We start from the raw sequence: 25,546 nt of genomic DNA on the forward strand, positions 1-25,546 counted from the left end.
AACACTGAGTAACTAGTGATTGTATCTTCAAACCTCCGTATAGCCGAAGTAGCCGAGCGCCTCTCCCAGGGATCAAATCCTACGCATGGTGTATGTACTCTGACTTTCCATTGTTATATTTGTCACACCGTCTGTGCCGCGACAGATTAAAGTCCATATTACCCCTACTGAGTTGAGGTTGAGACAAAGTGAACGACATCGCGTAACTAGAGACTTTGTCTTTTAACCTCATTGTTGTTCGCGTCCGACCCATAGTGTATTTTTTTTTCCTATGTTAGCCAAGACGGCGAGGGCAGATTTCATTAACCCTATGTATGTATACCTTAGATGAAGCCAGGTATCCATTTTTTCGACCAACCCTTAGGGGTGGATGAACATCTGGGTTGACTGTGGACCGACTGCGGCAAACAGGGTTCGAACCTATGCTCTCGACCCCGAGCGTCCCGTGAATGCGTCATGGTTAGGAGCGCTAACCGTTACACCACGGATGTCCATGTGTTTTTCTTTCCAGCGATATAGCAGTATAAGTCCCATTGATCCTCTGATAAGATTACCATGAAGACATTCAATTATCTGATGTAACTTGCTTAAGTTAAGAAATGGTTTTCTCTGATCTTTGCCAATACAAGATTCTGTATTTCTGGTTCTCCTTACAACTACTGCAGGAACCCATGGATGGTGTTCCCGTTCGAGGTGCTGGAGGTGTTCACCTTCCAGCTGATGTGGGTAGCTGGTGTGACTTACTGCCCCGTGCTGGCCCCGAAGGGTCTGCTGGCCACTATGACCGGCCTGGTGGGCTGCACACACTACTCCCTCGGTTAGTAAAGTGTGGGTCACCACATTAAGGGCATGCATCTCAGTTTTTTCATTACATAGAACTGCAGTACTGAGGGAAGGCTGTGATTTATTTCCTGTGGTTTTTTATGTGATATATTGTAATTATTCTCACTTTTGAAAGAAGCAGCGAGGTGGAGGCATTTCCTTATTCCTGTCATGATTAATGTCTTCTTTGCTAATGACCCTGTTGTTTCTGCTTCTGCATTTATATATATATATGTATATATATATATATATATATATATATATATATATATATATATATATATATATATATATATATATATATATATATATATATATATGTAAATTATATGGGAGGGTATTGATTGAGAGGGTGAAGGCATGTACAGAGCATCAGATTGGGGAAGGGCAGTGTGGTTTCAGAAGTGGTAGAGGATGTGTGGATCAGGTGTTTGCTTTGAAGAATGTATGTGAGAAATACTTAGAAAAGCAAATGGATTTGTATGTAGCATTTATGGATCTGGAGAAGGCATATGATAGAGTTGACAGAGATGCTCTGTGGAAGGTATTAAGAATATATGGTGTAGGAGGCAAGCTGTTAGAAGCAGTGAAAAGTTTTTATCGAGGATGTAAGGCATGTGTACGTGTAGGAAGAGAGGAAAGTGATTGGTTCTCAGTGAATGTAGGTTTGCGGCAGGGGTGTATGATGTCTCCATGGTTGTTTAATTTCTTTATGGATGGGGTTGTTAGGGAGGTGAATGCAAGAGTTTTGGAAAGAGGGGCAAGTATGAAGTCTGTTAAGGATGAGAGAGCTTGGGAAGTGAGTCAGTTGTTGTTCGCTGATGATACAGCGCTGGTGGCTGATTCATGTGAGAAACTGCAGAAGCTGGTGACTGAGTTTGGTAAAGTGTGTGAAAGAAGAAAGTTAAGAGTAAATGTGAATAAGAGCAAGGTTATTAGGTACAGTAGGGTTGAGGGTCAAGTCAATTGGGAGGTAAGTTTGAATGAAGAAAAACTGAAGGAAGTAAAGTGTTTTAGATATCTGGGAGTGGATCTGGCAGAGGACGGAACCATGGAAGCGGAAGTGGATCATAGGGTGGGGGAGGGGGCGAAAATTCTGGGAGCCTTGAAGAATGTGTGGAAGTCGAGAACACTATCTCGGAAAGCAAAAATGGGTATGTTTGAAGGAATACTGGTTCCAACAATGTTGTATGATTGCGAGGCGTGGGCTATGGATATAGTTGTGCGCAGGAGGATGGATGTGCTGGAAATGAGATGTTTGAGGACAATGTGTGGTGTGAGGTGGTTTGATCGAGTAAGTAACGTAAGGGTAAGAGAGATGTGTGGAAATAAAAAGAGCGTGGTTGAGAGAGCAGAAGAGGGTGTTTTGAAATGGTTTGGGCACATGGAGAGAATGAGTGAGGAAAGATTGACCAAGAGGATATATGTGTCGGAGGTGGAGGGAACGAGGAGAAGTGGGAGACCAAATTGGAGGTGGAAAGATGGAGTGAAAAAGATTTTGTGTGATCGGGGCCTGAACATGCAGGAGGGTGAAAGGAGGGCAAGGAATAGAGTGAATTGGATCGCTGTGGTATACCGGGGTTGACATGCTGTCAGTGGATTGAATCAGGGCATGTGAAGCGTCTGGGGTAAACCATGGAAAGCTGTGTAGGTATGTATATTTGCGTGTGTGGACGTGTGTATGTACATGTGTATGGGGGGGGGGGGGTGGGCCATTTCTTTCGTCTGTTTCCTTGCGCTACCTCGCAAACGCGGGAGACAGCGACAAAGTATAAAAAAAAAAAAAAAAAAAAAAAAAAAAAAAAAATATATATATATATATATATATATATATATATATATATATATATATATATGTATATATATATATATATATATATATATATATATATATATATATATATATATATATATATATATATATATATATATATATATATATATATATATATATATATATATATATATATATATATATATATATATATATATATATATGGAATCTTAATATCAGCAGCTAATTTCAGTTTTTCTTCATCATGCAACAGGCAGATGAAGTTCAGGGTAACAGATGAAAAGCACATCCAAATCCACTGAAAACGCCCACACAAGTCACAGTGCAGCTGTTACCATTCTGGTACTGCCACTACCTCACAGTATCAAACATGCTTTTTGCAATTCCCGCTTTTACATTAGTTGCTATGATATGCTGCTTGTACCTCAGGGACGCCTCCCCTCACTCACCAAGAACTCTTAGTGGCTAATAGCATTTCAACCACGTTGCTGTCCTCAGGTCGCGGTGTTGGGTCGCTCTTGGGAGGCTATCTCATCACGGTCTTTGGTCTCCCCGGTGCCTTCAGAACATTCGGATTAATCTCTTTAACAAGTGGTGTCCTCTATGTACTCCTCCACTTCTGCTTCCTCAAGAAAAGGCTAGCAGCCAAAGGTATTCATGATTACAGTTTTCACTGCTTTGGTTATCTTTGTTTTCAGTAGCTTCCACTGGAGACTATTTTAGTGATGATTAATCATTAGTGGAATATACTTTTGTTGCGTTGGGGACTAAGGGATGTAATTTATGTCTGCACCCTGAATAAGACGTGACAGTATATGCTACAGTAGAAATCAAAAGAAACTAAATAGAGGGAAATTGATCAGCAAGTGTTACAGGGTAGAATAAAGTTGCTTGCACTGTTGTGCAAAAAACACACAGTTAAGAATGTTATACAGAGGACACTTAGTAACATGATAGCAGAATCGGCAAAAGATTGCAAGAAGTGGTGAAAAGGTCTTGAGAAGTAAAAGGAAATGGATCTACTTAATAGTAAGAAGGTCCGACAGATGGATGAAGTAGGAAGAAAAGACAGGAGTTGAAAATACATGACTGAGGACGTTTGAGTAGTATTAAGGTTATTATGAAATTCTGAGAGAGAAGTAAGCTGTCAGAATCTTACAGGGAGAACTGAAAATGAAAAGAAAAAATGCATCTGTTCCAACGGCACCTTCCCATCCAGCAGCCTCTTCTGAGTGTAAATACTGGCTCCTCCACAAAGCTGGCTGGAATATCTTACGTAACTTCTTTTCTGACTTTCTTTGGGTAAATTACTGTCGCTTATGTGGTGAAGCTTCAGTCACCCCCAGACGCATAGCAGAGGTTATTCTTGCGAGAATGGAAGCATTCATCCTCTCCTCCTCCAAGACGACCTCTTTTTCCAGTCCATCGTTCAACTGTTGATATTCTGAGGCCATACACGCAAGGGATTAGGCATATCGGGCCTGGAAAAACTCTCCTTCCTCTGGCTCTTATTCAGCTTTTATCACCGCCTATAATCGCTACAAGCACATTATCCGTAAGGCGAAGCGTTCTGTTATTCAAAGGAAGTGTGAAAACCTCTCTTCGTCATCGTCATCCATTGATAGGTCTTTCTGGTCTTTAGCTAAGGGTAACTCTAACAACTTCTATCGCTGTACCCTCTGTTCACTTTTTCATTCTGACTACACTATAGCTGTCTCTCTCGTTGAAAAAGCAACTCCACTTGGATGACTCTAACATTCCTTCACCCCCTGATGCTCCTCTTACTACTGCGCAACTTGGAAAGACGCCCACCAGGAGATTGAACACATGACTCAAGTCCTATTTAACAACGGCTACACTAACACCGACGTATCCGAAGCAATTGAGTCACACATGGTCAAATGGTATGCCCACTGAGAGACCATCACACCCACAACCGTCGAACACATTAAGATATATTACAGAAACCAAATGTCTACACACTACAAGACAGATGAGATCATCAAGGACTTTGTACACAGTAATGTACGTCTCACAGGCCTGGAACAACGCATTACTCTCATCATCTGCAACAAAACAATGAAGGTATCCCACCTTCTGCTTCGTAACAAACACGCCGTGACCAAGACGCCCATTCAGGAGGAGCAACAGTGAGGAGAGAGGATCTCACTCATACATTGGTATGACACGGACCACCTACAGAATGGAGCCATCTAAAACCGTTACGCCACTCTACATAACTCCCGCCTGACACGACAAGACCCGGACGAGAACACCAAAATCATTGACAAAAAACAAGACCCCTTGCCGTCTCTTGTTCCTGGAAGCAATCTACATCATCACAAAACAGCCAACAATAAACACATAAGTCGAAGATTTTCAAATCCTTCCATCCTCAAAACGCCACTTAAGCCTTACCAACCAAGTAGCCAATGAGCGATCAGCTTAGCCGATCAGCTCTGCCCACCTGTCTCCATCCGATCCACCAGAATCGTAGATAAGTATCGAAAAAAAGACGGACTGAGAAGGTTACCCGGTTAAATAACTTAAACCAACACGTTCAATATCATCCAGTGGAATTATAGAGGCCTTGGGTATAAGTAAGCACAACTCCAACTGTTGCTTGCAATGTACAGGCCATCTGTAATCCATCTACAAGAGACCAATCTAATCAGCTCAGTCGAAGACTGTTCTGTTCTACATAGCTACTATTCATATAGAAGAGATGAGAATCATGGGATAGATATCTACATCCCCCAAAGCCTACCCTACACAGGAGCGACTTTAAATTCTACTCTAGAAGCGGTCACATGTAGAGTAAAACATTACCTACCTTTTGTTCGCTATCCTGCAAAAATCGTTCAAATGCCTCTCTCTTCTCTTTCACTAATAATCTTACTTCTTCATCCCACCACTCACTACCCTTTCTAACCAACCCACCTACCACTCTTCTCATGCCACAAGCATCTTTTGCGCAATCCATCACTGATTCCCTAAATACATCCCATTCCTCCCCCACTCCCCTTACTTCCATTGTTCTCACATTTTTCCATTCTGTACTCAGTCTCTCCTGGTACTTCCTCACACAAGTCTCCTTCCCAAGCTCACTTACTCTCACCATCCTCTTCACCCCAACATTCACTCTTCTTTTCTGAAAACCCATACAAATCTTCACCTTAGCCTCCACAAGATAATGATCAGACATCCCTCCAGTTGCACCTCTCAGCACATTAACATCCAAAAGTCTCTCTTTCGCGCGCCTGTCAATTAACACGTAATCCAATAACGCTCTCTGGCCATCTCTCCTACTTACATACGTATACTTATGTATATCTCGCTTTTTAAACCAGGTATTCCCAATCACCAGTCCTTTTTCAGCACATAAATCTACAAGCTCTTCACCATTTCCATTTACAACACTGAACACCCCATGTATACCAATTATTCCCTCAACTGCCACATTACTCACCTTTGCATTCAAATCACCCATCACTATAATCCGGTCTCGTGCATCAAAACCACTTACACACTCATTCATATATATATATATATATATATATATATTTTTTTTTTTTTTTTTTTTTATACTTTGTCGCTGTCTCCCGCGTTTGCGAGGTAGCGCAAGGAAACAGACGAAAGAAATGGCCCAACCCCCCCCCCCCCATACACATGTACATACACACGTCCACACACGCAAATATACATACCTACACAGCTTTCCATGGTTTACCCCAGACGCTTCACATGCCTTGATTCAATCCACTGACAGCACGTCAAACCCTGTATACCACATCGCTCCAATTCACTCTATTCCTTGCCCTCCTTTCACCCTCCTGCATGTTCAGGCCCCGATCACACAAAATCTTTTTCACTCCATCTTTCCACCTCCAATTTGGTCTCCCTCTTCTCCTCGTTCCCTCCACCTCCGACACATATATCCTCTTGGTCAATCTTTCCTCACTCATTCTCTCCATGTGCCCAAACCATTTCAAAACACCCTCTTCTGCTCTCTCAACCACGCTCTTTTTATTTCCATATATATATTTTCATATACATATATATGTATATATATATATATATATATATATATATATATATATATATATATATATATATATATATATGTATATATATATATATTCTTTTGAGTCCACGGGGAAAATGAAACAAGTTCCCAAGTGCTCTTTTGTGTCATGATTACATCATCAGAGGAAACGCAAGAGAGAAATATAACTGTCAGTTGATACACATTGATTGTCCAAGACAGACAACGAGTGTTCGTAAACTTATCATTTTACAAATTTTGTCAACAGTAAAGTTATCTAATTTGTATAGACCATCAATATCATTAAGATTATAATTCTTTGTGTATTTGATAATAAAAGATTCAATGAAATTTTTCGTGGTAATTGAGTTAGAGTTACTAACTGAGATGGAATACTCCAGCCAATACAGTGATCATAGTTTTTAACATGACTAAACAAGGCATGTCATTCTTGTCCCGTTCTCAAACTATGTTTATGTTGCTTAAGTCTAACAGGAAGAGCCTTACCAGTCTGACCAATATAAAATTTTTACAATTTCCACATGGCACTTTACAGATGCATCCAGGAGGATTCTCTGGTGAATTCCTGAATAGGATATTCTTTATAGTATTATAGTTGCTGAAGGTAACATTTACATTAAAGGATTTAAGCAACATGGGAAGTAAATAAATTTATTATTAAAAGGGAGAACTAAAAAATTCTTGGTATCTATGGGAGGTTGGGCTCAATTTTATAAAATGAATTCTTTGCTATCTTAAGGGATTTATCAATGAAAGATCTAGGGTGCTTTAACTTAGATCCAATAGAATATATCTTCTCAAACTCATCATCAATAAAGTCTGGACTGCAAATGCGTGATGCCCCAAGGAACATAGATTGAAATGATGATGATTTAACTCTGGCATACTGAGATGAGTAATAATAGATATATGAGCTTAAATTGGTAGGTTTTCTGTATGTTCTGAACTTAAACTTGTTTCCTTGCCTATGGATCATGGAATCTTAAAATGGTAACATACCATTATTTTCGTTTTCTACAGTAAATTTGATAGAAGGTACTAGATTCTTAAGGGGAAAAATATTTGTAAATTTATATTTGTTGGTCAAACACAAAGAACATCATCTACATACCAAATTGCATTCAGGCAATATGGTTTAGGAATGGTGAGCAACGTGGTCAACACCGGTTCGGTAAAATGCTATCTGCTGGCTATGTGTGCATGTTGGGAATTAACCGGTGTAGATCCCGATGCTCAACAATGTGAGACGAAGGGTATTCGAGTACATACTATTCGAATAGTTATTTCCTATTTGCCAGGCCCATAGCCTAGCGGTGACATTCCCGCCTGTGACACAGGAGTCCTGGGTTCGATCATGGCTGTTGGAGATTTGTAAGTTATATATATATATATATATATATATATATATATATATATATATATCATACAAAGCTCCATCAGCCAGGATCGAACATGGGACCCTTTGTGCAAGAGGCAGGCATGCTAACCGCTAGGCTAAGGGACTGTATAATAGGAAACAAGTATTCGAAATACTAAGTACTCGAATACCCTTCGTCCCACTATGGTGAGCAACGGGGTCTATCGGTTGTTTCCGAACAGATCACATAGCCAGCAGAGAGCGTTTTACCGAACCTGACTGTACAACGCGGAGTTATATGAATACGAATAAAGTGTAAATATATTTTTTTTTCTTTGTCGCTGTCTCCCGCGTTTGCGAGGCAGCGCAAGGAAACAGACGAAAGAAATGGCCCAACCCACCCCCATACACATGTATATACATACGTCCACACACGCAAAATACACATACCTACACAGCTTTCCATGGCTTACCCCAGACGCTTCACCTGCCCCGATTCAATCCACTGACAGCACGTCAACCCCGGTACACCACATCGCTCTAATTCACTCTATTCCTTGCCCTCCTTTCATCCTCCTGCATGTTCAGGCCCCGATCACACAAAATCTTTTTCACTCCATCTTTCCACCTCCAATTTGGTCTCCCTCTTCTCCTCGTTCCCTCCACCTCCGACACATATATCCTCTTGGTCAATCTTTCCTCACTCATTCTCTCCATGTGCCCAAACCATTTCAAAACACCCTCTTCTGCTCTCTCAACCACGCTCTTTTTATTTCCACACATCTCTCTTACCCTTACGTTACTTACTCGATCAAACCACCTCACACCACACATTGTCCTCAAACATCTCATTTCCAGCACATACATCCTCCTGCGCACAACTCTATCCATAGCCCACGACTCGCAACCATACAACATTGTTGGAGCCACTATTCCTTCAAACATACCCATTTTTTCTTTCCGAGATACTGTTCTCGACTTCCACACATTCTTCAAGGCTCTCAGAATTTTCGCCCCCTCCCCCACCCTATGATCCACTTCCGCTTCCATGGTTCCATCCGCTGCCAGATCCACTCCCAGATATCTAAAACACTTTACTTCCTCCAGTTTTTCTCCATTCAAACTTACCTCCCAATTGACTTGACCCCCAACTCTACTGTACCTAATAACCTTGCTCTTATTCACATTTACTCTTAACTTTCTTCTTTCACACACTTTACCACACTCAGTCACCAGCTTCTGCAGTTTCTCACATGAATCAGCCACCAACGCTATATCATCAGCGAACAACATCTGACTTACTTCCCAAGCTCTCTCATCCACAACAGACTTCATACTTGCCCCTCTTTCCAAAACTTTTGCATTCACCTCCCTAACAACCCCATCCATAAACAAATTAAACAACCATGGAGACATCACACACCCCTGCCGCAAACCTACATTCACTGAGAACCAATCACTTTCCTCTCTTCCTACACGTACACATGCCTTACATCCTCGATAAAAACTTTTCACTGCTTCTAACAACTTTCCTCCCACACCATATATTCTTAATACCTTCCACAGAGCATGTCTATCAACTCTATCATATGCCTTCTCCAGATCCATAAATGCTACATACAAATCCATTTGCTTTTCTAAGTATTTCTCATATACATTCTTCAAAGCAAACACCTGATCCACACATCCTCTACCAAATCTGAAACCACACTGCTCTTCCCCAATCTGATTCTCTGTACATGCCTTTACCCTCTCAATCAATACCCTCCCATATAATTTACCAGGAATACTCAACAAACTTATACCTCTGTAATTTGATCACTCACTCTTATCCCCTTTGCCCTTGTACAATGGCACTATGCACGCATTCCGCCAATCCTCACGCACCACACCATGACTCATACATACATTAAATAACCTTACCAACCAGTCAATGATACAGTCAACCCCTTTTTTAATAAATTCCACTGCAATACCATCCAAACCTGCTGCCTTGCCGGCTTTCATCTTCCGCAAAGCTTTTACTACCTCTTCTCTGTTTACCAAATCATTTTCCCTAACCCTCTCATATGCGCCTGGGCATGAGAAGAAAGATCATGAAAGGCAAGTGTTTTGGAAGCAGCTGAATGAGTGGGTTAGTGGTTTTGATGCACGAGATCGGGTTATAGTGATGGGTGATTTGAATGCAAAGGTGAGTAATGTGGCACTTAAGGGAATAATTGGTATACATGGGGTGTTCGGTGTTGTAAATGGAAATCGTGAAGAGCTTGTAGATTCATGTGCTGAAAAAGGTCTGGTGATTGGGAATACCTGGTTTAAAAAGCGAGATATACATAAGTATACGTATGTAAGTAGGAGAGATGGCCAGAGAGCGTTATTGGATTACGTGTTAATTGACAGGCGCGCGAAAGAGAGACTTTTGGATGTTAATGTGCTGAGAGGTGCAACTGGAGGGATGTCTGATCATTATCTTGTGGAGGCTAAGGTGAAGATTTGTATGGGTTTTCAGAAAAGAAGAGTGAATGTTGGGGTGAAGAGGGTGGTGAGAGTAAGTGAGCTTGAGAAGGAGACCTGTGTGAGGAAGTACCAGGAGAGACTGAGTACAGAATGGAAAAAGGTGAGAACAATGGAAGTAAGGGGAGTGGGGGAGGAATGGGATGTATTTAGGGAATCAGTGATGGATTGCGCAAAAGATGCTTGTGGCATGAGAAGAGAGGGAGGTGGGTTGATCAGAAAAGGTAGTGAGTGGTGGGATGAAGAAGAAAGATTATTAGTGAAAGAGAAGAGAGAGTCATTTGGACGATTTTTGCAGGGAAAAAATGCAATTAAGTGGGAGATGTATAAAAGAAAGAGACAGGAGGTCAAGAGAAAGGTGCAAGAGGTGAAAAAGAGGGCAAATGAGAGTTGGGGTGAGAGAGTATCATTAAATTTTAGGGAGAATAAAAAGATGTTCTGGAAGGAGGTAAATAAAGTGAGTAAGACAAGGGAGCAAATGGGAACTTCAGTGAAGGGCGCAAATGGGGAGGTGATAACAAGTAGTGGTGATGTGAGAAGGAGATGGAGTGAGTATTTAGAAGGTTTGTTGAATGTGTTTGATGATAGAGTGGCATATATATATATATATATATATATATATATATATATATATATATATATATATATATATATATATATATATATATATATATATATATATATATATGCATATATATATATATATATATATATATATATATATATATATATATATATATATATATATATATATATATATATATATATATATATATATATATATATATATATATATATATATATATATATATATATATATATATATATATATATATATATATATATATATAGGCTCAGACTGGGGTGCCTAAATGTGTGTGGATGTAACCAAGATGTGAAAAAAGGAGAGATAGGTAGTATGTTTCAGGAAAGGAACCTGGATGTTTTGGCTCTGAGTGAAACGAAGCTCAAGGGTAAAGTGGTTTCGAAATGTCTTGGGAGTAAAGTCAGGGGTTAGTGAGAAGACAAGACCAAGGGAAGGAGTAGCAATACTCCTGAAACAGGAGTTGTGGGAGTATGTGATAGAATGTAAGAAAGTAAATTCTCGATTAATATGGGTAAAACTGAAAGGTGATGGAGAGAGATGGGTGATTATTGGTGCATATGCACATGGGCATGAGGAGAAAGATCAAGAGAGGCAAGTGTTTTGGGAGCAGCTGAATGAGTGTGTTAGTGGTTTTGATGCACGAGACCGGGTTATGGTGATGGGTGATTTGAATGCAAAGGTGAGTAATGTGGCAGTTGAGGGAATAATTGGTATACATTGGGTGTTCAGTGTTGTAAATGGATATGGTGAAGAGCTTGTAGATTTATGTGCTGAAAAAGGACTGATGATTGGGAATACCTGGTTTAAAAAGCGAGATATACATAAGTATACGTATGTAAGTAGGAGAGATGGCCAGAGACCATTATTGATTACGTGTTAATTGACAGGCGCGCGAAAGAGAGACTTTTGGATGTTAATGTGCTGAGAGGTGCAACTGGAGGGATGTCTGATCATTATCTTGTGGAGGCTAAGGTGAAGATTTTTATGGGTTTTCAGAAAAGAAGATTGAATGTTGGGGTGAAGAGGGTGGTGAGAGTAAGTGAGCTTGGGAAGGAGACTTGTGTGAGGAAGTACCAGGAGAGACAGAATGGGAAAAGGTGAGAACAATGGAAGTAAGGGGAGTGGGGGAGGAATGGGATGTATCTAGGGAATCAGTGATGGATTGCGCAAAAGATGCTTGTGGCATGAGAAGAGTGGGAGGTGGGTTGATTAGAAAGGGTAGTGAGTGGTGGGATGAAGAAGTAAGATTATTAGTGAAAGAGAAGAGAGAGGCATTTGGACGATTTTTGCAGGGAAAAAATGAAATTGAGTGGGTGATGTATAAAAGAAAGAGACGGGAGGTCAAGAGAAAGGTGCAAGAGGTGAAAAAAAAGGGCAAATGAGAGTTGGGGTGAGAGAGTATCATTAAATTTTAGGGAGAATAAAAAGATGTTCTGGAAGAAGGTAAATAAAGTGCGTAAGACAAGGGAGGAAATGGGAACTTCAGTGAAGGGCGCAAATGGGGGGGTGATAACAAGTAGTGGTGATGTGAGAAGGAGATGAGTGAGTATTTTGAAGGTTTGTTGAATGTGTTTGATGATAGAGTGGCAGATATAGGGTGTTTTGGTCGAGGTGGTGTGCAAAGTGAGAGGGTTAGGGAAAATGATTTGGTAAACAGAGAAGAGGTAGTAAAAGCCTTGCGGAAGATGAAAGCCGGCAAGGCAGAAGGTTTGGATGGTATTGCATTGGAATTTATTAAAAAAGGGGGTGACTGTATTGTTGACTGGTTGGTAAGGTTATCTAATATATGTATGACTCATGGTGAGGTGCCTGAGGATTGGCGGAATGCGTGCATAGTGCCATTGTACAAAGGCAAAGGGGATAAGAGTGAGTGTTCAAATTACAGAGGTATAAGTTTGTTGAGTATTCTTGGTAAATTATATGGGAGGATATTGATTGAGAGGGTGAAGGCACGTACAGAGCATCAGATTGGGGAAGAGCAGTGTGGTTTCAGAAGTGGTAGAGGATGTGTGGATCAGGTGTTTGCTTTGAAGAATGTATGTGAGAAATACTTAGAAAAGCAAATGGATTTGTATGTAGCATTTATGGATTATATAATATATATATATATATATATATATATATATATATATATATATATATATATATATATATATATATATATATATATATATATATATATATATATATATATATATATATATATATATATATATAAATATATATATATATATATTTTTTTTTTCTTTTTTGCTTTGTCGCTGTCTCCCGCGTTTGCGAGGTAGCGCAAGGAAACAGAGGAAAGAAATGGCCCAACCCACCCCCCCATACACATGTATATACATACGTCCACACACGCAAAATACACATACCTACACAGCTTTCCATGGCTTACCCCAGACGCTTCACCTGCCCCGATTCAATCCACTGACAGCACGTCAACCCCGGTACACCACATCGCTCTAATTCACTCTATTCCTTGCGCTCCTTTCACCCTCCTGCATGTTCAGGCCCCGATCACACAAAATCTTTTTCACTCCATCTTTCCACCTCCAATTTGGTCTCCCTCTTCTCCTCGTTCCCTCCACCTCCGACACATATATCCTCTTGGTCAATCTTTCCTCACTCATTCTCTCCATGTGCCCAAACCATATCAAAACACCCTCTTCTGCTCTCTCAACCACGCTCTTTTTATTTCCACACATCTCTCTTACCCTTATGTTACTTACTCGATCAAACCACCTCACACCACACATTGTCCTCAAACATCTCATTTCCATCACATCCATCCTCCTGCGCACAACTCTATCCATAGCCCACGCCTCGCAACCATACAACATTGTTGGAACCACTATTCCTTCAAACATACTCATTTTTGCTTTCCGAGATAATGTTCTCGACTTCCACACATTCTTCAAGGCTCCCAGAATTTTCGCCCCCTCCCCCACCCTATGATCCACTTCCCCTTCCATGGTTCCATCCGCTGCCAGATCCACTCCCAGATATCTAAAACACTTCACTTCCTCCAGTTTTTCTCCATTCAAACTCACCTCCCAATTGACTTGACCCTCAACCCTACTGTACCTAATAACCTTGCTCTTATTCACATTTACTCTTAACTTTCTTCTTTCACACACTTTACCAAACTCAGTCACCAGCTTCTGCAGTTTCTCACATGAATCAGCCACCAGCGCTGTATCATCAGCGAACAACAAATGACTCACTTCCCAAGCTCTCTCATCCCCAACGGACTTCATACTTGCCCCTCTTTCCAAAACTCTTGCATTCACCTCCCTAACAACCCCATCCATAAACAAATTAAACAACCATGGAGACATCACACACCCCTGCCGCAAACTAACATTCACTGAGAACCAATCACTTTCCTCTCCTCCTACACGTACACATGCCTTACATCCTCGATAAAAACTTTTCACTGCTTCTAACAACTTGCCTCCCACAGCATATATTCTTAATACCTTCCACAGAGCATCTATATCAACTCTATCATATATATATATATATATATATATATATATATATATATATATATATATATATATATATATATATATATATATATATATTCCTATGAGCCCATGGGGAAAATGAAACACGATAAATTCCCAAATGTTGTTTCGTGTAAAAATCACATCATCAGGAGAGACACAAGAGAGAAATATAACAGTCAGTTGATATACACGAAGAGACTTAGCTAGGACGCCATTTGGTAAACATGCGAATAATGGCGAGGAATGTTGGACGGAGCAATGCAATCAATATTGCTGTATACCAAAAACGTGAGCCTTTAACAACGAAATGACGAGCAGAAAATAAGCACCTTCTGTAAGGTGGATTGTCTAAGAAGGTGTGTTTGATGTTTGGCGGGACTGCGTAAGGAAAGAAATCAAAATCTCGGAGGGAAGATTCTTTTCTCTGACGAAAACTACCGATGAAGAAAAGATGAATGATACTTGGAAAGAATTGTTATAGAGAAAATATCTGAGACAACTCAGAAGTATGCAACTGTGTTGACATGTGAAGGATACTTTGATCTTGAGAGACCAAGATGTTACAGTTCTTTATGAATGACTCTTCGTGACCATTTGTGACGGGAATCAGATAAATGAATTCGCATCAGAGATACATTGCAGCCTGTGAGATAAGTGGCTGATGCACTTGTCAGGTAAAGTATAACAAGAAATGTTTAATACAGAGTCTACAGGTAAATCACAGATATATACTACAGCTTCACACTACTTTGTAAGCCAGGTAGAGTATTGTACACTTTGGAAAATTTCTTTATGTTTGGTGGCAATACTTAGTCATTTGGTATTCACATACTACAGACCACTATAACATTAATACATATGAACTCAGTAAAAGTAGAGCGGAGGAAGAGGGGTGACACACATTAACAAAGAGACATCACTATTCAAAACCCTTAACTAAACCAATTAGATATTCACATACTTCGTAGGAACAAAATTTACTATTGTCGATCTATCGGTAACGTTTCTACCTGTTTGATGTGATCATTACAGAGGAAGAGAATGCAGAGAACAAGGAGATTGAGGACAAAGAGGAAGGTAAGCCCATGCTTGAGGAAACGTGTCCGGCCGCTATCGTCCTGCCGGCCACCACCGCCAATAGCCGCCACACACCCGACTCCACCTCGACATCGACGTCGTTGTAGCTCCAGAAACCCTTGATGAGAATATGTTGGCTCTCAGTCAGCCATAACCCTCAGACTGTTTCAAAAGCTCTGGAAAGAAGAGTTGCTGAAGTTGGTTTGTGCAAGGCTGGTGATGAGTAGTCGAATTGTAAATGTTGTTCCGGTGTTCGAGTGACAACACAGACAAGATAGGTCTCGTGTTGAATCTTTCGTGTGTCTGCATGCTTTTTGCAATAGGTATAAGCCAATACTGAGGCGTGATAGCAAGAGAGTGTTTCAGTGGGTGGTGTGGTTTCGACAGGATTTGTCGTTGGTATATCATGTTCTCTTGAGGGCGACTGTTTAGTGTTTGAAGGATGATGTGCCGATGGATACGTTTAGTTGTATTAGCATAGGACGGTGAGGAGAACTGATTTTATAAGTGATCGAAGTGTGAGTCTTTGGTGTGTATCTGATTTCTGGGTAGGGATATGTTGCTGATGGCAGAGATAAATGACAAGCTTAGTAGTGGTGATATGAGAAGGAGATGGAGTGAGTATTTTGAAGGTTTGTTGAATGTGTTTGATGATAGAGTGGCAGATTTAGGGTGCTTTGGTCGAGGTGGTGTGCAAAATGAGAGGGTTAGGGAAAATGATTTGGTAAACAGAGAAGAGGTATTAAAAGCTTTGTGGAAGATGAAAGCCGGCAAGGCAGCATGTTTGGATGGTATTGCAGTGGAATTTATCAAAAAAGGGTGTGACTGTATTGTTGACTGGTTGGTAGGATTATTCAATGTATCTATGATTCATGATGAGGTGCCTGAGCATTGGCGGAATGCTTGCATAGTGCCATTGTTCAAAGGCAAAGGAGATAAGAATGAGTGCTCAAATTACAGAGGTATAAGTTTGTTGAGTATTCCTGGTAAAGTATATGGGAGGGTATTGATTGAGAGGGTGAAGGCATGTACAGAGCATCAGATTGGGGAAGAGCAGTGTGCTTTCAGAAGTGGAAGAGGATGTGTGGATCAGGTGTTTGCTTTGAAGAATGTATGGAGAAATATTTAGAAAAGCAAATGGACTTGCATGTAGCTTTTATGGATCTGGAGAAGGCATATGATAGAGTTGATAGAGATGCTCTGTGGAAGGTATTAAGAATATATGGTGTGGAAGGCAAGTTGTTAGAAGCAGTGAAAAGTTTTTATCGAGGATGTAAGGCATGTGTACGTGTAGGAAAAGAGGAAAGTGATTGGTTCTCAGTGAATATAGGTTTGCAACAGGGGTGTGTGATGTCTCCATGGATGTTTAATTTGTTTATGGATAGGGCTGTTAGGGAGGTGAATGCAAGAGTTTTGGAAAGGGGGCAAGTATGTAGTCTGTTGTGGATAAGAGAGCTTGGGAAGTGAGTCAGTTGTTGTTCGCTGATGATACAGCGCTGGTGGCTGATTCATGTGAGAAACTTCAGAAGCTAGTGACTGAGTTTGGTAAAGTGTGTGAAAGAAGAAAGTTAAGAGTAAATGTGAATAAGAGCAAGGTTATTAGGTACTGTAGGGCTGAGGGGCAAGTCAACTGGGAGGTAAGTTTGAATGGAGAAAAGTTAGTGGATGTAAAGTGTTTTAGATATCTGGGAGTGGATCTGGCAACGGATGAAACCATGGAAGCGGAAGTGAATCATAGGGTGGGGAAGGGGGCGAAAATTCTCGGAGCCTTGAAGAATGTTTGGAAGTCGAGAACAGTATCTCGGAAAGCAAAAATGGGTATGTTTGAAGGAATACTGGTTCCAACAATGTTGTATGGCTGCGAGGCGTGGGCTATGGATAGCGTTGTGCGCAGGAGGGTGGATGTGCTGGAAATGAGATGTTTGAGGGCAATATGTGGTGTGAGGTGGTTTGATCGAGTAAGTAATGTAAGGGTAAGAGAGATGTGTGGAAATAAAAAGATTGTGGTTGAGAGAGCAGAAGGGGGTGTTTTGAAATGGTTTGGTCACATGGAGAGAATGAGTGGGGAAAGATTGACCAAGAGGATATATGTATCAGAAGTGAAGGGAACGAGGAGAAGTGGGAGACCAAATTGAAGGTGGAAAGATGGAGTGAAAAAGATTTTGAGTGATCGGGGCCTGAACATGCAGGAGGGTGAAAGGTGTGCAAGGAATTGAGTGAATTGGAACGATGTGGTATACCGGGGTCGACGTGCTGTCAATGGATTGAACCTGGGCATTTGAAGCGTCTTGGGAAAACCATGGAAAGTTCTGTGGGGCCTGGATTTGGAAAGGGAGCTGTGGTTTCGGTGCATTATTACATGACAGCTAGAGACTGAGTGTGAACGAATGTGGCCTTTGTTGTCTTTTCCTAGCGCTACCCCGCACACATGAGGGGGGGAGGGGGTTGTTATTCCATGTGTGGCGGGGTGGTGATGGGAATGAATAAAGGCAGAGAGTATGAATTATGTACATGTGTATATATGTATATGTCTGTGTGTGTATACATATGTGTACCTTGAGATGTATAGGTATGTATATTTGCGTGTGTGGACGTGTATGTATATACATGTGTATGTGGGTGGTTTGCGCCATTCTTTCGTCTGTTTCCTTGCGCTACCTCGCTAACGCGGTAGATAGCGACAAAGAAAAATCAAATAATAGATAAATATATACATGTGTATATAAGTGTGTTGGGCCATTGTTTCGTCTGTTTCCTTGCGGTACTTCGCTAATGCGGGAGACTGCGACAAAGCAAAATAAATATATATATATATATATATATATATATATATATATATATATATATATATATATATATATATATATATATATATATATATATATATATATATATTTGGACAACCACATGTTTCCCAAATGGCGTCCTAGCTTCGTCTCTTTGATGTATATCAACTGATTGTTATATTTCTCTCTTGTGTCTCCCCTGATGATGTGATTATTACACGAAAGTGCACTTGGAACTTTTCGTGTTTCATTTTCCCCGTGGACTCATAGGAATATATATATATATATATATATGAGCGGGGGGCTGGAAATCCTCCCCTCTCAATTTTTTTTAATTTTCCAAAAGGAGGAACAGAGAAGGGGGCCAGGTGAGGATATTCCCTCAGTGGCCCAGTTCTCTGTTCTTAACGCTACCTCGCTAACGCGGGAAATGGCGAATAGTTTGAAAAAAAAAAAAAAAAAAAATATATATATATATATATATATATATATATATATATATATATATATATATATATATATATATATATATATATATATATTTTTATTCTTATATCATACTTTGTCGCTGTCTCCTGCATTAGCGAGGTACTGCAAGGAAACAGACGAAAGAATGGCCCAACCCAACCACACACACATGCATATACATAGAAGTCTACACACGCGCATATGCATATCTCTTCATTTTAACGTATACATGTATATACATACACAGACGTATCCATATATACACATGCACATAATTTATACTTGCTGCCTTTACTCATTCCAGTCGCCACATTGCCACTCATGAAATGACCGCCTCCCCGGCATGCTCGCGAGGTAGCACCAGGAAAAGACAACAAAGGCCACATTCGTACACACTCAGTCTCTAGCTGTCATGTATAATGCACTGAAACCACAGCTCCCTTTCCACATCCAGGCCCCACAAAACTCTTCATGGTTTACCCCAGACGCTTCACGTGCCCTGGTTCAATCTATTGACAGCATGTCGACCCCGGTATACCACATCGTTCCAGTTCACTCTATTCCTTGCATGGCTTTCACCCTCCTGCATGTTCATGCCCAGATCGCTAAAATTCTTTTTCACTCCATCTTTCCACCTCCAATATGGTCTCCCAGTTCTCCTCGTTCCCTCCACCTCTGACCATATATCCTTTTTGTCAATCTTTCTTCACTCATTCTCTCCATGTGACCTAGCAATTTCAAAACACCCTCTTCTGCTCTCTCAACCAAATTCTTTTAATAACAACACATTTGTCTTACCCTTTCATTACTTACTCACACCATATATTGTTCTCAAACATCTCATTTCCAACACATCCACCCTCCCCCGCACAAATCTGTCTATAGCCTACGCCTAGTAACCATATAACATTGTTGGAACCACTATTCCTTCAAACAACCATTTTTGCTTTCCGAGATGATGTTCTCGCCTTCCAAACATTTTTCAACGCTTCTAGAACTTTCGGCCCCTCCCCCACCCTGTGACTCAATTAGACTTCCATGGTTCCTTCCGCTGCCGAATCCACTTGCACATATCTAAAACACTTCACTTCCTCCAGTTTCTCAATTCAATCTTACCTCCCAGCTGACTAGTCCCTCAACCCTACTGTACCTGATAACCTTCATCTTATTCACACTTACTCTCAGCTTTCTTCTTTCACACACTTTACCAAACTCAGTCACCAGCTTCTGCAGTTTCTCACATGAACCAGCCAACAGCGCTGTATCATCAGCGAACAACAACTGACTCATTCCATAATCTCTCTCATCTACAACAGACTGCATACTTGCCCCTCTTTCCAAAACTCTTGCATTCACCTTCCTAACAACCCCATCCATAAACAAATTAAACAGCCATTTAGACATCACACACCCCTGTCGCAAACCTACATTCACTGAGAACCAATCACTTTTTTCTATTCCTACACGCACACATGCCTTATATCCTCGATAAGAAAAACTTCACTGCTTAGAGAAATTTTCCCTCCCACACCATATATTCTTAATACCTTTCACAGACCATCTCTATCAACTCTACCATAGACCTTCAGATCCATGAATGCTACATACAAATACATTTCCTTTTCTAAGTATTTCTCATCATACATTCTTTAAAGCAAACACCTAATCCACGCATCCTCTACCACTTCTGAAACCACACTGCTCTTCCCCAATCTGATGCTCTGTACATGCTTTTACCTTCTCAATCAATACCCTCCCATATAATTTCCCAGGAATATTCGACAACTTTATTCCTTTCAATTTTAGCCCTCGCCTTTATCTCCTTTGCCTTTGTACAATGGCACTATACAAGCACTCCGTCAATCCTCTGGCACCTCACCATGAGTCATATATACATTAAGTATCCTTACCAACCAGTCAAATATACAGTCACCCTCTTTTTTGATAAATTCCACTGCAATACAAGCCAAACCAGCAGCCTTTACGGGTTTCATATTACGCAAAGCTTTTACTACCTACTCTCTGTATACCAAGTCATTCTCCCTAAACCTCTCACTTCGCACACCATCTCGATCAAAACACCCTGTATCTGCAACTCAATCAACTAACATTCAACAAACCTCCAAAATACACACTCCAACACCTTCTCACATCACCACTACTTGGTATTACCTACTCATTAGCCTCCTTCACGATGTTACAATTTGTTCTCTTCTCTTACGCAATTTATTTACTTCATTCTAAAACATCTTTTTTTTCTCCCTAAAATCTAATGATACTCCCTCACCCCAACTTTCATTTGCCCTATTTTTCATCTCTTGCACCTTTCTCTTAACTTCCTCCCTCTTTCTTCTATATATCTCCAAGTCATTTCCGCTATTTCCCTGAAAAAATCGTCCAAATGCCTCTCTCTTTTCTTTCACTAATAATTTTATTTCATCATTCCACCACCCACTACCCTTTCGAATATGCCCACCTCCTACGTTTCTCATGCCACAGGTATCTTTTGCGCAAGCCATCACTGCTTCCCTAAATACATCCCATTCCTCCCAACTCCCCTTACGTCCTTTGCTCTCACCTTTTTCCATTCTGCACTCAGTCTCTCCTGGTACTTCCTCACACAACTCCCCTTCCCAAGCTCACTTACTCTCACCACTCTCTTCACCCCAACATTTTCTCAACTTTTCTGAAAACCTCTACAAATCTTCACCTTCGCCTCCACAAGATAATGATCGGACATCCCTCCAGTTACACCTCTCAGCACATTAATATCCAAGAGTCTCTCTTTCGCACGCCTAACAATTAAAACGTAATCCGATAACACTCTCTAGTCGTCTTTCCTACTTACATACGTATGTATACTTATGTGTATCTCTCGTTTTAAACCAAATATTCCCAATCACCAGTCCTTTCTCATCACACAAATCTTCAAGCTGGGAGTGGATTCGGCAGGGGATGGAACCATGAAAGCGGAAGTGAGTAATAGGGTAGGGGTGGGGGCGAAAGTTGTGTGAGCGTTGAAAAATGTGTGGAGAGCAAGAACATTATCTCGAAAAGCAAAAATGGGTATGCTTGAAGAAATAGTGATTCCGACAATGTTATATGGTTGCGAGGCGTGGGCTATAGATAGAGTTGTGCGGAGGAGGATGGATGTGTTACAAATGAGATGTTTGAGGACATCCACCCTCATCCGCACAATTCTATCCATAGCCCATGCCTCGCAACAATATAGCGTTGTTGGAACCACTATTCCTTCAAACATAACCATTTTTGCTTTCCGAGATAATGTTCTAGACTTCCACATATTCTTCAACGCTCCCAGAACTTTCGCCCCCTCCCCCACCCTATAATTCACTTCCGCTTCCATGGATCCATCCGCTGCCAAATCCACTCCCATATATCTAAAACACTTCACTTCCTCCAGTTACTCTCCATTCAAACTTACCTCCCAATTGACTTGTCCCTCAATCCTACTGTACCTAATAACCTTGCTCTTATTCACATTTACTCTCAGCTTTCTTCTTTGACACACTTTACCAAACTCAGTCACCAACTTCTGCAGTTTCTCACACGAATCATCCAACAGCGCTGTATCATAAACGAACAACAACTGACTCACTTACACACCAGATATTCTCAGTTCCTTCCACAGAGTATCTCTATCAACTCTATCATATGCCTTCTCTAGATCCATAAATACTAAATAAAGATCCATTTACTTTTCTAAGTATTTCTCATATACATTCATGAAAGCAAATACCTGATCCACACATCCTCTACCAATTCTGAAACCAAACTGCTCTTCCCCAATCTGATGCTCTCTACATGCCTTCACCCTCTCAATCAATACCCTCCCATATAATTTCCCAGGAATACTCAACGAACTTATACATCTGTAATCTGAGCACTCACTTTTGTACCCTTTGCCTTTATATAATGGCAATATGCAAGCATTCCGCCAATCCTCAGGCGCCTCACCATGACTCATACATACATTAAATAACATTACCCACCAGTCAACAATAGACTCAACACCTTTTTTAACAAATTCCACTGCAATGCCATCCAAACCCGCTGCCTTCCCGGCTTTCATCTGCCACAGACCTTTTACTACCTCTTCTCACTATACCAAATCATTTTCCCTAACCCTCTCACTTTGCACACCACCTCGAATAAAACACTCTATATCTGCTACTCTGTCATCAAACACATTCGACAAACCTTAGAAATACTCACTCCATCTCCTACTCACATCACCACTACTTGTTATCACCTCCGCATTAGCCCCCTTCACTGAAGTTCCCATTTGCTCCCTTGTCTTACGCACTTTATTTACCTCCTTCCAGAACATCTTTTTATTCTCCCTAAAATTTAATGATTCTCTCTCACCCCAATTCTCATTTGCCCTCTTTTTCACCTCTTGCACCTTTCTCTTGACCTCCTGTCTCTTTCTTTTATACATCTCCTACTCATTTGCATTTTTTTCCTGCAAAAGCCTCTCTCTTCTCTTTCACTAATAATCTTACTTCTTCATCCCACCACTCACTACCCTTTCTAATCACCCCACCTCCCACGCTTCTCATGCCACAAGCATCTTTTGCGCAAGCAATCACTGCTTCCCTAAATACATCCCATTCCTCCCCCACTCCCCTTACCTCCTTTGTTCTCACCTTTTTCCATTCTGTACTCAGTCTTTCAAGGCACTTCCTCACACAAGTCTCCTTCCCAGGCTCACTTACTCACACCACCCTCTTCACCCCAATATTCTCTCTTCTTTCCTGCAAACAAATACAAGTCTTCACCTTCGCCTCCACAAGATAATGATCAGACATCCCTCTAGTTGTGCCTCTCAGCACATTAACATCCAAAAGTCTCTCTTTCGCTCGCCTATCAATTAACATGTAATCCAATTACGCTCTCTGACCATCTCTCCTACTTGCATACATATGCTTATGTATATCTCGCTTTTTAAACCAGGTATTCCCAATCACCAGTCCTTTTTCAGCACATAAATCTGCAAGCTCTTCACCATTTCCATTTACAACACTGAACACCCCATTATATCAATTATTTCAACTGCCACATTACTCACCTTTGCATTCAAATCACCCATCACAATATCCCGGTTTTGTGCATCAAAACCACTAACACACTCATTGAGCTCCTCCAAAAACACTTGCCACTCCTGATCTTTCCTCTCATGCCCAGGTACATATGCACCAATAATCACCCAGCTCTCTCCATCAACTTACAGTTTTACGCATATTAATCTAGAATTTACTTTCTTACATTCTATCACATACTCCGACAACTCCTGTTTCAAGAGTAGCGTTGCTCCATCACTTACTTTTGTCCTCTCAATAAGCACTGACTTTACTCCCAAGAAATTCCCAAACCACTCTTCCCCTTTACCCTTAGGCTTCGTTTCACTCAGAGCCAAAACATCCAGATTCCTTTGATCAAACATACTTCCTATATATATAAATATATATATATATATATATATATATATATATATATATATATATATATATATATATATATATATATATATATATATATATATATTATCCCTGGGGATAGGGGATTAAGAATACTTCCCACGTATTCCCTGCGTGTCGTAGAAGGCGACTAAAAGGGGAGGGAGCGGGGGGCTGGAAATCCTCCCCTCTCATTTTTTTTTTAATTTTCCAAAAGAAGGAACAGAGAATTGGGCCAGGTGAGGGTATTCCCTCAAAGGCCCAGTCCTCTGTTCTTAATGCTACCTCGCTAACGCGGGAAATGGCGAATAGTTTAAAAGAAAGAAAAAAAAATATATATATATACATATATATATATATATATATATATATATATATATATATATATATATATATATATATATATATATATATATATATATATATATATATATATATATATATATACATTAAATAACCTTACCAACCAGTCAACAATACAGTCACCCCCTTTTTTAATAAATTCCACTGCAATACCATCCAAACCTGCTGCCTTGCCGGCTTTCATCTTCCGCAAAGCTTTTACTACCTCTTCTCTGTTTACCAAATCATTTTCCCTAACCCTCTCACTTTGCACACCACCTCGACCCAAACATAGTGCCATTGTACAAAGGCAAAGGGGATAAGAGTGAGTGCTCAAATTACAGAGGTATAAGTTTGTTGAGTATTCCTGGTAAATTATATGGGAGGGTATTGATTGAGAGGGTGAAGGCATGTACACAGCATCAGATTGGGGAAGAGCAGTGTGGTTTCAGAAGTGGCAGAGGATGTGTGGATCAGGTGTTTGCTTTGAAGAATGTATGTGAGAAATACTTAGAAAAGCAAATGGATTTGTATGTAGCATTTATGGATCTGGAGAAGGCATATGATAGAGTTGATAGAGATGCTCTGTGGAAGGTATGAAGAATATATGGTGTGGGAGGCAAGTTGTTAGAAGCAGTGAAAAGTTTTTATCGAGGATGTAAGGCGTGTGTACGTGTAGGAAGAGAGGAAAGTGATTGGTTCTCAGTGAATGTAGGTTTG

The 25,546-nt window shown here is 40.5% G+C and overlaps 1 protein-coding gene across 1 annotated transcript in view; it reads left to right on the forward strand.

Annotated features, from left to right (window-relative positions):
• The window catches only part of LOC139757505 (major facilitator superfamily domain-containing protein 6-like), a 67,340-nt gene extending 51,483 nt beyond the window's left edge, over positions 1-15,857 (forward strand). The window contains exons 5-7 of the mRNA XM_071678018.1: positions 666-817; positions 3,116-3,268; positions 15,706-15,857. Of these exons, the coding sequence (XP_071534119.1) occupies positions 666-817; positions 3,116-3,268; positions 15,706-15,857 (457 nt within the window). The remainder of the gene's footprint in view (positions 1-665; positions 818-3,115; positions 3,269-15,705) is intronic.
• The last annotated feature ends 9,689 nt before the right edge of the window (positions 15,858-25,546 follow it).

This window comes from Panulirus ornatus, chromosome 27, assembly GCF_036320965.1.
Source record: "Panulirus ornatus isolate Po-2019 chromosome 27, ASM3632096v1, whole genome shotgun sequence".
NCBI classification, from domain to species: Eukaryota; Metazoa; Arthropoda; class Malacostraca; order Decapoda; family Palinuridae; genus Panulirus; species Panulirus ornatus.